The sequence below is a fragment of the Euprymna scolopes genome, chromosome 4 (genome assembly GCF_053919585.1).
Source record: "Euprymna scolopes isolate OS-2025 chromosome 4, ASM5391958v1, whole genome shotgun sequence".
Lineage (NCBI taxonomy): Eukaryota > Metazoa > Mollusca > Cephalopoda > Sepiida > Sepiolidae > Euprymna > Euprymna scolopes.
The window spans coordinates 86,396,591-86,415,071 of NC_136485.1; the positions used below are offsets into that span (position 1 = coordinate 86,396,591).

Sequence of the window (18,481 nt, forward strand, 5' to 3'; positions counted from 1 at the left end):
TGTAAGTTTGATAAAAATAAACTTCTTTACTGAAATAACATAGGGAAATAATAAGATTGCTTTTACTGGTAACAGCTTAGATTCCGATGTGGGTGAAGGTCAAGTTAATGAGACAAGAAAATAGAAAAGACGAAAGACTATACAAGGTGACAGAATGATTTTCAGAACATTCCTCAGCACCAATGTTAATATCTTTCAAAAGCAATAGCACACATGTTAATCATATTATGTATTAAGTGCATGACATATGACATGATGGCACAATTAAAATGATAATTGACATCAAATGATTTAAGTAATAGTTGTGAACAACTTCCAGCCAAATCGAATTTGAACAGTGAATACGTTTTAGCAGGTTTATGACAAAGTAGAGGGACAATTTACTGCTTTTATACAAAATGTAAGTAATATATATATATATATATATATATATATATATATATATATATATATATATATATATATATATGAAAGGTTGTTTAACAAGACCAGAGGAGGGGAGGTAAACATTCCATTAGTATTGATCATTATAAGAAGTAGTAAACGTAAATGTCAAACACTCAAAAAGGAATGCAGTAAAACATAAGATACAAACCTGTTTTGCCTTTCAGTGGAAAATCCTACCATTTCCATAGACTGTTTTAATCGAGCAAATTCATGTTCTTCATCAACCCCATCAACTGTAAAACAGTTGCTCTGCAAGGAAATAAGTAAAAGTTAAAACAAATTATCTATCATAGATACAATAAGTTGGCATAAAGGTTCTTTAATTATGACTTATTTAAAATTATCTGAAGAAAAAATAACTATTTCTATTAAGAACTTTATGTTAGAGCATTATTTGAATTATTACTTGATGTAATCTGCCAACCATTTTCAGATACATCTTGTTAAACTTTAGATTGCATTTGGAACTGAATTTTTTAATGCATGTGGGTAGATTTCCTTCAGCCATAACAGTGTACAAATAATTCTTGATTATATTCTTAGTATTGGCTGTACTGAGAATTGGATTTCAACCTCCAGAAATGATTATTTAGAGAGCACTTCATCCCTTCTACCAGGATGTTATATCGGCAAAGACCCTATGAGAATAACATCCACAATGAGAACTGACGGGTCTCAGTGGTAAAAAATAATACAAATTATGTTAGAGATTTGATTTTACAATTTTCAATATTTGTTTATTGCACTAAATATCAGTTTATTATCAATGCCAGAGCTCCAATTGAAAATTATATTCTTAGTATTGCCTATATTGAGATTTGAACATAGTTATATTTGAAAAAAAAAAAAAATGGTTTTAACTAGCCATGATTTATAATTAACAGAAAATGTCACCATCTCGCCCTCATCTATTATTTCCCTCACCCTCTCTCACTATGTTAATTCAACCACTAATATTTTTAAATGTTTCCGTTAGCATTTAGAGTAAGAATGGCACTTTTTATTCAGCATTGGCCTCTAACTTGCATGTGTGTCTGTACATACTACAAACACGTGTAAATTGGTTGGAAAAATAATGAGTTTCTTTACTGAAAAAGATGTAAGAATAATAAATAATAATGTTGATAATATTTTTATTTTGCAGATGATCGTGTCTAGTCAGACGTGAAGTCTAAAGCAACATCTGTTTCCTTTTGCCTTCTTCATCAATGGCAAATACTCAGCATCATGGAGGCAACATGCCATACTATATGTCTAAACAATTCATAAATTAGTTATAATCATGATATTTCCCCTTATGAAGATTAAAATCAAGATATAATGATCCTAAACCTTATGACTAGAATCCATATGCTCATTTTGATTAAAATCCATTACATTTTTATTCTCAAAAATATCTAAAATTTTAAGGGTTTTATGTAGAAATGTAAATTAGACTCTTACTTATTTTGTATCTAGAATATGGATCAAATTTAGTACAAAAAATATTCCAAAGGAACTGAAATTGGCAGAATAGTTATTAATTGATGTCTAATACTCATTGCTAAAATTTTGCAAAAATTAGAAGTATCTGATTTTTCACAGATTGTCTTCCACTCCCCTCAATCTTTCACCACTTAAATTAAACTAAATATAGCCCATATTTGAACCTCTTGTGCCTAGTAGCTGAATTCCAAAATTCGTAATTGTGAAGTTATTGGTTTAAAAGTAAATCCTGTATATACAAATATGTAAACCTACATTTATAAAGATAGAAATAAAGACTTCAAATTTAACATCTGCGATTTTTTAAAAGAATGAAAACATGACAGAATTAAAGTTTTTTCTTCTTTTAAATATATCTTTTCATAATAAAAATTGTTTAATAAACAGTATTGTTTTTAATTTGATAACAAAATATGTACATGCTGGAGTTCATGATTAGAACTTTCCAGAAGCCTACTCTTCATGTTGTGTAAATGATCAGAATTTTAAAGTTAAATAACAAAAATTTTAAATCAAAATAGAAATATCTGCATTTTATAGTTGCTTTCTAATATATTTCATTTTCCTTAGTTTTTTTAATCCTCCAAAAGAAAACATTAAAAGCTCATTTAGATTTCCATTATATTTAAGAATTAAAAGTTTTTTTTGTTCACTTTGACTATATTAATTAGCAGAAAATTAAATAAATACATTTTCTAAATTGAGAATTATTTTAAGACTAGCGGGGGTACCCGGCGTTGCCCGAGTGTTTGTTTCCGGGACGGGAGGGAGGGGGGGGGGAGTTTTAAAAAATGTTATGGTAGGTAAGTAGGAAGGATCAAACCCGGAGTCATGAGTAAAAGTAGGAAAATAAAGTGTGAAAAAAAAACAAAAAAAAAACATCTGCAACGTTAACAGTTCGGCCACCAAGAAAAGTCCATTCCAGTTGTTGAGGAAAAAAAAAAAAAAAAAAAAACGACTACGGTAGGTCGGCGCGAACGTGAAAATATAATGTGAATTGTCCAGCACGCTAACCACTACGCCACAGAGCACTGCAGCTTAGTTTAGTGATTTTAAATAACTTCACATGAAAGAACTACGAAGCCAAACCGGTGTTCTCTTCTCAACTGTTCCTTGTGAACGATCCCCAAACGGTGTTAAGTGGTGGCAGGGGGAGGAGGAATTTATTAGAGAGAAAATATTTTACCACTTCCATTGATCTTAACCGATTTTGGCCGTGACTTCTCAGCAGAAAAAGTATAGAAATCTAAGATTATCGAGGAATTTGAGCATATTATATTTGCATGAAATATCTTGATTTTTAATCTTATTAATGTCAAAATCAGACGGGAAAAAATGAGTTCATTTTATTTATATAGAGATAAATAACACATATATTTTGTTCGTATTATTTTTTGTTTTATTTTAAAATAAAATACAACTGCAAATCAACATTTTACAGTTGTCATGTATATTTTTACTGACTAATCGACAGCAAAAAAATGAAGACAAACACTAACTTAAATACATAAAACAAAACCAATGAAAAACAAATGCACGGAATTGCTTAGTACGTCCAGGTGCATTTCAATCTCTGTTAAAATAATTTTAGTATATATGAACAGGAGTTTTAATAATAGTAAAGTAAAAAAAAAAAAAACCTTGACAATGCTATAGCAACTCTTTCTTCGTCTTTTAATTTAGATTAAAATGAATCATTTTAATAAAAACGATTTATGTATTTATGTTCATATTTTAATTTTTAAAAAAGTTTGATTTGGGAATATTAAGTAGGATGACCCCTGGAGTGAATTGAATGGTGATTGAAGATTCTAGTTAGGAAAATTATAGACATATATAAAGTATAGTGACAAGGATGACCATAGATCTCCCATCCTGAACAATTTTTTAATAACCTAGTGCCTAATTTATCTTTGTATTTTTCACAAATAAATAAATTTTTCAAAGTGCAGTATCTGTTCTGATACTATACTTTAGCTGTTTTAGGTCAGTGAAAGAAAAATCATTCTAGACTATTTTTGTTCTATTCCAGAGTACCCCTTTTTGGAAGCTTGATTTTCCCCACATTAAAAAAACAAAAAAACAATGTTGTATTTAACTCTACCATTGTGCGGAGGTATGTAAATAGGGACAATGTTGTGAAATTGTTGAATAATTATGTGTACATGTTTTTTTTTTTTATAGAAACTCTATGATTGATAAAACAATTATTCTGACAACCCTTTATTGATGAACACCTAATGCTAAAACTTGCCTTCAAGATAATTCTTTATTTTTTGCGAATTTACATTAGAACTTATTTGTCAAATAACTGAAATCCATAGCTATGCACACTGCAGCTCTATTGCGAATATATTATACTTAGATGCTAGAATTATTCTTATATGAATCTGTTTTGAAGATACAATAAATTTTATTAAAAAATATTTTGAACTTAAGTAACACTGATGAACTAGTCATTCTTGGTGTGCATATGGGTGTTTTGTTAAATAAGATGGACAAAGTCATTTTTTTTTTGTTTTTTTTTTACAGTATTAGTATAGAATATAACACTTCATTAATTGCATTAAATCCATAGATTCTAGTATGGAAGTAAGGATACAATTCGTAATTGATACAAGGAGAGGCAATATACTAATTAAACACCAAGATTAGGATATGAAAAAGACTTCAAAATTGAAAAAGATTAACATTATGGTAAAAGAAAATGTTTGACATAATGAATTTATATATACTAGCGGGACCTGTGGAAATTCCACAGCAGCATTTTTATACGTAATATATTGTTGCTGGGCATGCTGTGTGCGTTCTGTTCAGCATGAATGAAGGCACAATCATATTATTCTACTTTTTTATTAAAACTGTATCGCCCGCTTACTAAAATAATAACTTTGATATATGTCCTGGGCTGATTATTTCATTACAAACACACCGGTCAATTTACTCACATTTTATCATTTTTCATAATTATTGAATATGTTACTATGTTCGGCAATAATTTTTCATAATTTCGCACCACATTATCGCCCCTCTCTTTACTAAAATATTAAATTTGATATATTGGCTGATTATTTTATAAAAAAAAACACAATTGTCAATTAACTCACATTTCATCATTTTTAATAATTCTTGGATATGGTACTAATTTTAACAATTTTTCATCATTTAAACTCACCATATCGCACACCTTACTAAAATAATAACTTTGATATATTGTCTAGACTGATAATTTAATTACAAACACACACAATTCACATTTCATCACTTTTCGTAATTCTTGGATATGTTACTAATTTCGACAATATTTTTTTTATAACTTAAACCAACGTTGACACCCAACCTTACTAAAATAATAACTCTGATACATTTGCTGGGATGATTATTTCATTACAAACACTAATCAATTAACCTCCATTTCATCATTTTTCATAATTCTTGGGTATGTTATTAATTTCGACAATCATTTTTCATAATTTGTACCCACATTATCGCCCACTCCTTAATAAAATAACTCTGAAATATTGTCTGGGCTTATTTTATTACAAGCACACTACTGCATGAAATCACATTTAATCATTTTTCATAATTCTTGGATATGTTACTTATTTCAACAATCATTTTTCATAATTTTAACCCACATTTTCGCCTTTCCCTCTTTACTAAATAATAACTTTGATATATTGTCTAGGCTGATTATTTCCTTACAAACACACCAATCAATTATCTAATATTTCATCATTTTTTCGTAATTCTTGGATATGTTACTAATTTCGATAATTTTTCCTAAGCCTCCTTATCTCCTTCCCCTTTATTTATATAATAACTTTGATGTATTGTCTAGGCCGATTATTTTATTCTAAACACACCAATCAATTAAAATCACATTTCGTCATTTTTCGTAATTCTTGGATATGTTACTAATTTCGACAATAATTTTTTATAATTAAACCATCCTTGTCGCCCTCTCTTACTAAAAAATTACTTTGATATATTGTCTGGGCTGATTATTTCATAAAAAACACAACTATCAATTAACTCACACTTCATAATTTTTCTTAATTCTTGGATATATTACTCATTTCAGCAATTATTTTTAATATTTTTAACCCACATTATCAACCCCCTACTACTAAAATAATAACTTTGATATATTATCTTGGATGATTATTTCATTTCAAACACACTAATCAATCAATTAACTCACATTTTGTCATTTTTCATAATTCTTGGATATGTTACTAATTTCGACAATTATTTTTCATAATTCTTGGATATGTTACTAATTTCGACAATTATTTTTCATAATTTAAACCATCCTTATCGCCCTCTCTTACTTACATAATTACTTTGATATATTTCCTGGGCTGATTATTTTATTATAAACACACAATCGATTAACTCACATTTAATCGTTGTTCATAATCCTGGATATGTTACTAATTTCGACAATAATTTTTATAATTAAAAACCCACATTATGCCTCTCCCTCCTACTTATATAATATATTTGATATACTGTCTGGGCTTATTATATGATTACAAACACACCAATCGAGTAACTCACATTTCATCATTTTTCATAATTCTTGGATATGTTACTAATTTTGACGATAATTTTCATAACTTTAACCCACTATGTCGCTTCCCCTTACTTAAATAATAACTTTGATATATTGCCTGGGTGGGTTATTTCATTACAAACAAATCAATCAGTTCTGGGTATTCTCATAGTATATATGTTTCATCTATCTTATCCGCATATTCTGCTAATATATATCATTCACCTATCTCATTCGATCCCGGGCGACGCTGGTCATTTTGCTACTATATGTTTTCCACCTATCTCATTCAATACTGGCGACGCTTTCTGATAGTATATATTTGCACACCTCATTCAATCCTGGGACTGACTTCATATCCACCACCCCACTGTTGAAAATATACATTAAATAAAGTAATGTTTTAATCGTAAACTGTTTCAGTTTCGTAAACTGACTTTATATCCCCAACCCACTGCTAAAAATATACATGAAAATATACATTAAGTAAAGTAATGTTTTAATCGTAAACTGTTTCAGTTTCGTAAACTGGCTTTATATCCCCAACCCACTGCTAAAAATATACATGAAATAATGTAATGTCTAAATAGTAAACTGTTTCAGCCATTTCTGGAACTGACTTATAATCCCCAACCCACTGTTGAAAATATACATGAAATAAAGTAATGTATAAATCGTAAACTTTTTCAGCCATTTCACAATTCCTCCCCACAGGACAGATTTAGACACCAGGGTCGTTTTTTAACATGGAGAAAAAAATTGTCTTGGTTGTAAATGAAATGTAGCACCTGAAGAACAGATACTACACTTTAATCTTAGCCAAAAGGCCAAGAAAGATGAATCATTTTTATTAGCTTTGCCTCAACAGCGACACCAATTTTTTTTATATTTCAAGGTTTATTTGGAATATTTCACTTTCCTTTTTTAGGGATACACAGCATGATAACGGACGGAGCGATAAGCGTAATAATATAATGATGATTTTGTAATTTTTTCTGTGCATTTCAAACTTTATAACATGTATGAAAAACAATTTTGAATAAAATGCCAAATTTGTAGAGATCATTTATACATTTTCTTGATATTTGTTCCAAAGATCAAGTTCTAGGAAACAAATCTCTATAAATAATTTATTGCAGAATTGCTATTCTTTGTTATTTAATAACAATACAACTTTTTAAAAGATGAAAATCACTATTTTAATTTATTTATAACATTTTTCTAGGGTGAGAGAATAATTAGGAAATTTGAGGGATTAGGATTTTAATTTTTACAACTCATTATTTTGGGTCATACAATGAATTTATAGAACAGCGATTTGAGAAATTATAAAAAGAAAATTTGACAAGAGGTGGGAATGTTATATAATTGTATCTTTGATTTTTTTTTTCTTTTCTGTTTTTAGAGATGGAAGTCATACATTTTTCAAATAGTCTTATTTAAGACGTGGGCACATTTTCGAACAGAGGTTTGACATGCAATAGTATTTTTTGCCTGTATTCCCATTTGTTATATTCTCAACTAGCAGAACCTATGTATCGGCGTTGCCTAGTGTAAAGATGACACAAAGCCAGAACAGATTTATTGAAAGAGCTCCATCCCTTCAAAAACAAATTAAACTATAATTATCTAGCATATTTTCATAGACTGAGCTTTTTTTTTTTATGAATAGGTTTCCACCAATACAAAGCAATATTAAAAAGCATGCTAATATTTTAAAATGTGCTCATCTACCCCCATAATGGAAAGTAAAAACAAAAAAATGTTTACTTAAAAGTAGTTTAAGCAATCCTAGAACAATAAAAAAAAAAAAAAAAATGTTAGTTAACGTATTAAAAAAAATGTTTTTATGTGCATGACCTCCCCTCAATAAAGTCAAGTAGGTAATTTCATTTTCTTCTTATGAAGTGATTGGTAATGATGTGGAATGGAACTTGCACAGCTGGGTTGGTAACCCCGTGTAAAGAAGATAAAATATATAAAAAAGAAATGTAAAAATGCAGGTGAGTTAATGTTTAGAAAGAAAAAAATCATGCATGACTCCCTCCCTCCTCCAGTACAGGAAAGTAATGAATAAAAAAATGTTTCCAAAGAAATATAATCAATCTTAAAACCATTGTTTCTGGTGTCTTTCAATGAAGGAAAAATAAGAAATCCTTCAATGATGAGGTAATTTTGCTTTGTTTTTAGGAAGTGGTCGATAAGTTTAGAAATGCACCTCTTGATATTAAAAAAGAAATTTTAATGTTTAAAGAAACTATGCTTCATGACAAAAAAAAAAGTGTACTTCCTTCCCTCTCCTTAAAAGATAAATTGGAAACATATATATATATATATATATATATATATATATATATATACACACACACACACACACACACACACACACACACTAATGTAAAAATGTCTAAGTATCAATCTAAACAAAAGTAGAAAGTCACTATATGTCAGCGTGAGTTTATTTCAAGAAAGAAAAAACTGTGTAGGCAATAAAATTTTTTTTGTTGTTGTTAGATATTAATATGAGAAATCGTTTTCAAGTCAAAATATATTGAGAAATAGACATTCCGTAGTGGGGATGGAAGAGGGTAAATGTAGCATAAATAGGTGTTTGTTTTTGTTTTTGTGGATAATTGAACCAAGCAGTTTTCTGTGTTAAGATATATTTGTGTATTCTAAGAAGGTAAAATAGGAGTAACCATACGATATTTAAAAATAAACATGTTTGCTATATTGTCTTCATGTGAAGGAGGGAGGCAATGTTGGAATTAATTTTGAAAGTGTTCAAAAATCCATTCAGATAAACACTGGAATGAATCAGAACACCTAATTAAATTGAGGGAAGCAAATAAAACTGAGACTCAATGGAACAGCAATTATTTTAATGATAATGAGCAGTAGTTGATTATTAATAAAAGGAAAGGAAAAATAAAATAATCACAGGCGTATGTAAGAACTGAACCCTATGAAATATTTAGTGATAGTATAAACTAGAGGAGGAGGAGGATATAACAATGAGTGAATTATTATAGAAGTTTAGTATATTGAATTAAATCGATTGATAATAAGCAGAAAACATACATCAGGCAGTGTGGCCCCAGTGTTTCTTTTCCTATACTGTCATTTTTCTAGAGGGGAATAGTGTTTTTTTTATATATGGAGATAAAAATTATATTTGAGAGTAGCTCATCGTAAGAGGAACACCCAGGTTCAGTTTCTGTTTTGAGTCATTATCATATTCAGTTGAACATCTGTTTTATATGCTGGTACATGTTGGATGGTTTTAAGAAAACTGGGGATGTTGAATCCAAAATTAAAACCAATGAAAAATTTAATTTACAAAATATTTTTTTGTAATTAATCAGCTGAATCTTCGAATTATATGAATGAACTTACAAAATTTTATGAAAAACAAAGCTCTTATTGACTACAAATAAAATAGATGTCCTCATTTACTGCAACATTATCTGTTTTGCAAACGGAAGTGTTGCAGTAAAGTTGTTTCTTAAATAAACATGAAATAGCAGTGAAATCATTTATTCCCCATGAACAGGTGTTAATCAGTTTAGGATGATATCGAAAACAGTTTGAGAAATCAAAACAAATTCACAAGAAATCAGAAAAAATAGCAATGAAAATGAACAAATATCTGAAAAATTACCTCCAATCTTGTTAAAAATTAATTGTGCAAACTAAAAACATATCTCAGTGTAAACATTTGTTTTTATCACATCTTTGTATAGGTAAAAAATAAATACAAAATATTTCAATTGACTCAAGATTAATCAGAAGTATTAGTTAAAGTTCATTACACGTGAGCACATACATATTATCATAACCACTTGTTCAAGAGAGGGGGGGGTGAATAAAGCTTGTTAAATCACTCTACACAGATCTATATTTGAACATACAATTATAGACAACACACTGTTACAAGTTCCATTACATGATATCAAGGATGTGTAATGCTAGTTTTAAAGATAGGCTTAGTTCTAATAACCTCAGCGGTTTGGTCATTTTATGATATATCAATCATTTTAGGTTATTTATTTAGTAATTTTGGAGAAAAAAAAAGTTACGCTTGAAGTTCTTTATATATCCAAATATTTATTCATGATGTTTTGTTATTTTGCAGAGGAAAATGACTTTTGATTTTGCAGAACATGAATGGTGCATTTTAGTTCAGCAAGCCAGTATCTTGAAACAGCCTCATATGGTAGTAGTAGATAACCTCAGAAGAATATTAATTCAAGATAGTATAAGGATATGTTTACAGGACATAAGATTTTCATGATATAACTATATTGAAAGAATAGAGGAGTTTTCTTAATAGATGTAGAACACTCGAGGTAGAAAGGTTAGTTGGCAGAGAAAGACCAAGGAAAATGTGGAAGGAAGTGATAAGGATACATTTTAGAGAAAGGGATAAATTAAGAACTGGCTGGAGATAGGTTAGTTTTGAAATCAATTACTTAAAACCAAATGTGTATGCCAACAAGACGGACGTTAAACCAACAATAAAATCATTTGCCAAAATATCTACTATAACCAAACTATCTCTGTAGCTAAGTATCACCCTTCAAGAGATTAGAATTTTATTTTCAAATCTGTACATTTGGGAAAGATGACTAAATAAAGTGATTTGTATATCAAAGATTGCTTATATTTGTCATAAGAACTGTTGACCTCTAAGTATATTTACATCACAATATTTGAACTAGTTTCAAAATGGTGCCTTTGGGATTCAAGGCAAAAGTTAAGTGGTTTGAAAATAAATACATGTCTTTAATTAATAAGAAAATTGACACTAAAACTTCAAACTTTGACAGCCACTTGACCACTTTAAAATTCAAGAGTTAAAAAGATACAAGTTCTAAAGTTATGTAGAGAAATGACTAAGAAATTTTTTGCACTAATCAAAACAGACACACCCAATGATTGCGATAACAAAAATTTAACTTTATTGAATATAAAACTAACAAATGTCTTACCAGATCGATTCCATAAGTTGTAATCATAATGGCCAGAATAATGGTAGCAGGGTGAGGGTGATGGTGATAATAGAAAACTAAGAACGCTTCATATTATCACAATTATCTGGAAATACCCAATATTCTTGCAAGTACTGGAGATTGTGTCTAATATGTATGGAACGGCATAGAACCGGTGGAACAGGTCCAGTTGAATCTTCATTAGCCAGATAAATTATTTTGTACTTTTAGTATTTTCAACTATTGGGTATCTTTTGTTAACATCAACATTTTGCTTGTCTTGTTTCCGCACTGGGTTAGAATCTTTCTCTTTAGTCTAATTGTAAACTGTTAAATTAGTTTTTGTTAATTTTGTTGTTTTTAAGCTATTGCCTTAAAGGACCAAATCTCTTAGTAAAACTAGTTTCATGTGTATTTTGTAAATGTATGCAAGCAGAATCTGAGTTGGCCTGTGAACAAATGGTTACTTTGGCATAAAGTTGAAATATTCAATATAAAGTTGAAATATTCATGCCATTTAACATTTCATTAGCAGTTGTAGAAAACATACACCTGATGCAATTAGCATCCTTTAGGATCACTGACTCTTAAATGGTGGCATGTAAACAGATGCAAAAACCAGAGATACTATTTCCCAAATTATTCCGTGATAGTGTTCTATTTGAGTTTACATGTTGGTTATAGGCATATGAATTACTGATAGCTACATCATGTGTATTCAAAAAAACGTAAGTTCCTCTTTAGGATTAAATTAGCTGTATCTACCAGGTGCTGTCCGGTAGAGTTTTTTTTGTTTTGCTAAATTAGGAGTTTTGTTTTGTTAAACTATGCCAGGATTTCTTTTCATCCAAAAACAAAGTGAAGTAAATAATACAAAGTTGCATTTTTTTTTAAGATCTCGTTTTGATGAAAATATTTTCTTAGTGGAATGAAATTGAATTACATTTCATTCTAACATTACAACAATCCATCAAAAGTGATGGACCAGAATTAATCTTAATATCATAGAAAAAAAAATACTATCAATGGCAAAAATCAAAATTCAAGAAAAAAAAAAAAAAAAAAAGACTATTTTATATATTAGAAAAAAAGATGTCTCTTTCTATAACTGTTTAGAAGTTTGTCCTGTATTCTTCGACGATAGTTGATCTATAGCAATTTTTTTTTTATTATTTGCTGTTAAAGATCTCTTGCAAAAAAAGTTTTATTTCTATACAAGTAGGACCGGTTTTTTTTTTCTTATTCAGTATAATCTGAATAAGATTTTTTTACAGCATAGAAAAAGAACAATTTATGTTATTCAAGAGCAAGATAAAAAACAAATTATGAACCATTGCTGATTTGTGTATTCATTTTTTCTGCAGACTGCTATCCTCATTGTTGTTGTTGTTTCCAAAAAAACAAAAATAATATATAATAATTTGCTGATTTGTTTAGATTAATAGCGGAGCAGTGTTGTCTCAAAAAGTGTAAGCAGCATGGTTTTTGTTTCTGTGAATAATAAAGGATGCAAAGTTGCCATCTTGAATTTTTCTGGTTTTACTATTAAGCAAATGATGTTTGATCGGTGATCAATTGAAATTATTTCAGGTAATGTTGTCATTTATGCAAATACTCTACATTAGTACAGAATTCAATACAAGCACAATGGTGAAGGCAGCATAGTTAAAATTTCATAAGCAGTTGCTTCTGATCGCATTGTGAGCTGTGCCCCACCATTACATCCAAGATAAGTTGTATAGTAGTTGTGTCAGTATTGTCATGTCATATGGCAGCGAATGCTAGGCCCTCACTTAGAGCTTTCTTGTTTGACAGCAGCACAAGGGAGGTGATGGTGGCTAAGTGGTTAATGACACTGACAACCTTAGTGTGCTAAGTTTGAATCTAGTTTCTTTCATTCATGTGATCCCTCTCAAAAGTAACCAATACCTTTATAAAAAGAATTCTAATTAAAAAGATATCAGGAAAACTAATGGCACCAATAAGCAATTGATTCATACAAAATGAATGATGCTCAACAACAAGAGTAGCACAATGGTGAATACATGTTCAGATGAATCTAACGTAAAATCAGACCAAAGCAAACAAATTAGATCAAAGAATTTGCTGAAAGCACTACATTTGCTCAACATAGAGGTTGTCCTAAAGATGAATCAGTTACACTTGCAGTTATGTAGAAGATTAATGAATCTTCTAATATAAACCATTGCAGAAGCATGGGTGTCAAAAGCCAACTTTGAAGGTAGTTGCTAAGTTAAACCATGAGGACTGAAGGAATATTTTTAAAAAATGTCTGACCTCATCAACAAAAGAAAAATGGTATAAAATAATTGAAACAAAGTGTATGTTTTTTTTCACTTGAGAAACGATCTTCGTTCAATGGTTGTTAATGTTCTGGTGAGAAAAAGCTATGGATTAACCATTTTAGTACAGCATTGTAGTGATAGCTAGTTCTAAAGCATTAGTTTTGATAATAATATGAAATTTGCAGTTACAAACACCATATGTTAGGTCATATTTACTATTTCAATAATATTAAACAAGACCTAACAATAATTCAAACAAAATATTTTTGTGGAAATAATGGGTGTTATTCCTGATAAAAATTGGAATGTCCACTTTGAGTTATTGAAGAAAAAACTAAATGTTAAAGTAAAATTATTTGGAATAGGTCAATAAAGAAGAGGGTGTTCAGAGTTGGAGTCATTTACTGTCATAAATGGTCTAACCTCGAAACTTGATAGAATATGTTTTTACCCTGATCAGATGTTAAATTAAGACATTTAGTAATTCCTGTACGTCTATAAAAATTCCCATTGCATTGAAATATTTTTTTATTCACATATTGTTATGACGGTTCTATTTACCTATCTCCCCACAAGGACACAAGGTTGATTTTTGATGTGGTGAAAATCCAGCTCATTAAAAAGAGACTAGATTCGGACAAAAATAAAAATTACCTCAGTTTAGACAAATTTCTTTTTTACTAATTAAGAACAGAAAAGATTGAATGCAATATTTGTTGTGATACGGCACATTGCTCTTAGCCAAAAAGGCAATGTCGATGTAAGCGTATAAATATTCTTATCCATAATAATTTGATTAATAAATATTTTCAAAGCTGCAATCAAATCTACAGAAAAAATATTTATTCCTCAATGCAATCATGGTAAGTTGATCAAAATTTTTATCAAGAGTAGCATTATGAACTGATGCATTAATTGAATAATTGAAATTTATGCTAATGTCACACTTGGAGGGGGGGGGAGAAGAGATTGTTCGCTAGTGGTTTATGGTCCTATTTTCAAATAGGTGTTGGCAAATGTAACTTGATCAAATTTCATTGATTAAGATATGTCTAAGATAGTTTCTTTTTACATTTCTCAGCTGTGTCGGTTGGTTGTTTTTGTTTTACGGCATATCAACCCTTTTCAAGTTATTTAATGCCGAATCCAGTTATTCGGAAGAAAAATTTTTTAATAGAATATATATTCTTTTTTTTTCAAGTCGGTTTCTATTTAACCTATAGTTGGGACCCTAACAGGTACTACCACTCTGGGTCAGAATGGATCTGGGAGCAATGGCAATTACAGGGTGACTCTACACTCCCCAAAGCCTGCAAGCTGGGGGCTCACCATCGGATATAGTTTAAGGTCATATCCAGAACCCTCAGCTGTGTCAGTTCGAAATTCACAATCATTTGATTTACGCTTCCTTAAATACTGATCTAAACTTTATTTGGATGTGGTTTGCAATTTGAAAGCAAACATCAAGCAGATAATTTATTTTTAGGTTTTATAAAAGGTATCTAAGATAACTACTATTACACTATTAAAAAATGAGTTAAACAAATGTATTTTGTTAATACTTTAGAGAGAGGTGTATAAACATTAATAAAGCTTTTGAATATTTTAAATCAATGGTTCCATTGACCAGCATCAGTTTGAATGTGCCGTAAAAAAAAAAAAGAAAAAAAAAGATATTTAGAACCTTTCATGATAATCTAGATTAAATAAATTTTTATGATCTAATTAAAGAAATTCAATGTAGACCTATTTGAAATTTTCCTGAAATGGTTCTGATAATATAAAGCTTTTGTAGCTTGTATTAGTGGTGGAAAGAATAAAAATAGAATGATATTGGCAATAAAAATAGCAGAGTAAGACAACCATGGCAACATTCTTCCAGTTTTATATGATTATGAATTCTATCAATATGCATTAGAATTTCCCTTTAAACTAGTAAAATAAATTATGAACATGTGATACATCTTTAACTACTGAATCAAATGCACCACAATATACAAAAATAAACACATAAGCATTAAAAGTTGGAGAACACACACACACACACACACACACTATAAAAATGTTTTAAAAAAATAAACAAATAAAATAGAAAAAAAAGATGGAAGAAGAAAGGATGAGGAAGCAAGAAAAGATAAAGAGATGAAGATAAGAGTAAAAAAAAACAGGATAAAGACAGATGATGAAAAGGAACATGAGAGAGAGAAAGAGAGAGATGATGAAATTGTCTTCCGTTTTTCTGCTTTCCAGCTGACTACAATATGGTTGTCTTCAAGTCTAACATAAACAAGTTTTTGATGAGCCGTTCTATATAAGTTAATTTACCGAATTTCCATTACTAACGATTACTATATTGTTCAATTTCTACTGTACACCCTTTAACCCTTATCCTCGAGTGGCTCTTGACCTTGATAAGTGGTGATGTCTATGTAAAAAAAAAAAAAAAAAAAAAAAAAAAAAAAAAAAAAAATGGAGAAACATGAGGCAGGACGGACAGAAACAGGGAGGAGTGGCAGGGCGGACAGGAAAGAAGGGGAGGAGAGGCAGGAAAAATAGATTTTTCCATTGTGATTCTCATATGATCAAATATTAAGTGCAATATATAATTATTGTATATTTCAGCATACAAGACAACCTTTAAAGTTAAAAATCATTGTTTAAAAACCCATATTTCATAAGATACCGGGTGTTGCAATCTCTAGCCTAGGCTAAACAAACATGGTTTTGTGATTTAGGAGTCATCTTGTACAACTGATATGTGATGAATTTATTAAAATTAGCTCCAATTTCGTACCTTATCTTATCTGATGGTCGTCTTTTACACCGAAATTGTAAAAGTGACCCAATCCAAGCAGATTCTGTAATTGACAGTTGTTTTCCCATCATTAGATGAAGACAGGATGTGCGCATAAACAAAATCCGTAACATGTTGGATATTGATGGTGACGTTAAGACGTGTTTTTCATGCATTTCGTCTTGAGCATGTAAATAGAACAACTTTTTTAAGTAGTTCACCAGATTATTTTACAAATAATTGATGCCATAATGATGAAAAATAGAAACGCCGAAAGATCATCACCTTGCTTTACAAACCTTAAGGATTCAGATTAAGCATAATGTGCTCATATCAGTTTTAATTGCAGTAATCAAATTAGCACAGGTCAAAAACTTTGACTGTTTGTTTAGATTTTTTTTTTACTCCCAAAAGTTTTCAAAGAAATGGAAATTTGATGCTATTAAGCACTTTAGTAAAATCATTATAGACAGTGTACACAGTTTACTGAATTTGTAAAGACTTTTTTATTATCAAGTAATAATTTGATCTATACTACCTTTCCCTGTTTGGTATGCAGCTTGAGAAGTTAGGAATGATGCATTGATGTATCTTTCCATACATTCTGCCGTTATTGTAAGAAACAATTTAACTTTAAAGGTGGAGTGATAATTTCTTCAATACAACCAACTGTTCTTATGCAATACAATGATCAGTGCATTTGTGAAAACTTGCAGTACATTTCCAGTTGAAAATATCATGTTGAACAATTTAAAAAAGCTTTCATGAACTTGGTGTGAATATTATCAAGCCCAGAATTTTTGTCCTCATTTAAAGATAGAATAGCTTGTTCTATTTCACCTTTCAAAATAAGTAGTATTGTGTCTTCTGCATTCTCATTAACTTGAGTTCAATTAAGTCATCCATATATAACACTTCATAAAATTGCACTCACTGTTCTAAAATCTCTCATCCCCATCTGCATTCTCATTAACTTGAGTTCAATTAAGTCATCCATATATAACACTTCATAAAATTGCACTCACTGTTCTAAAATCTCTCATCCCCAGCTTATGTTTTGAAGCTTTGCTTTTAGCCCTTTTAAAGCAGCATAGTACTATCAGTGATGGGCATTGTACTGATTAAGTCTGCCTCTTTATCTATTTCAAATATTTTGTTTGTGTGTGTACTTTGGAAGAGCATCCTTTTGTTTTTCTTATGCTTGTTCTAAATAGCTTGGTTAATATTGTTTGACATTCAGTCAAGAGAATAACTTCATTTGAAGATTCTTTGATTCTTTTGATAGTATCTTCAAAAAGCAAATATGGATTTGAGACTTTAGAAAGAAGGGGTAAAATAGTTTGGATACTCGAGTTGAAAGGCATCTTTGACATGTTCTTTTGACGTACAAAAGTTGCATCTTCGAATCCTAGATCATATTTGTGGCTATGAATAGGTGGATTGTACCCTTATTTGAAGTTTGTGATCAGATATTTACAGTTTGCTGATGGCTCCACTATCCAAAACATTTGGGTGGTCTTCAGACTTGTGAGTTAAAACAAAGTTAATCAATTTTTTTGCCCTTCTATCAAGGAATTTCCAAGTGAAGACTTTTCTTTTTGGAAAAAATTTGGTTACTATGAAACTATTTCCATCACATAATTTAAAAAAATTTGGCTTAGAGGTTTTGCATTTATAATGTTGTGCTTCCAAAAGAACATTCCGATAGTTGTTATGGACGATGGGAGGAGGAGAGGAAAGACGTTGTAGACAGAGGAGGAGGGGAGAGGAAAGATGATGTAGACAGAGGAGGAGGGGAGAGGAAAGATGATGTAGACAGAGGAGGAGGGGAGAGGAAAGATGATGTAGACAGAGGAGGAGGGGAGAGGAAAGATGATGTAGACAGAGGAGGAGGGGAGAG

General features: G+C 30.1%; 1 protein-coding gene and 1 pseudogene across 33 annotated transcripts in view; both read right to left on the reverse strand.

Annotated features, from left to right (window-relative positions):
- The window catches only part of LOC145268594 (unconventional myosin-IXb-like), a 349,537-nt gene that overhangs the window by 170,640 nt on the left and 160,416 nt on the right, over positions 1-18,481 (reverse strand). For all 33 annotated transcript variants that reach the window (XM_080124293.1, XM_080124274.1, XM_080124194.1 and 30 more), the window contains exon 6: positions 596-696. In XM_080124293.1, the coding sequence (XP_079980419.1) occupies positions 596-696 (101 nt within the window). The remainder of the gene's footprint in view (positions 1-595; positions 697-18,481) is intronic.
- LOC145275054 (U2 spliceosomal RNA) lies at positions 7,245-7,330 on the reverse strand (annotated as a pseudogene).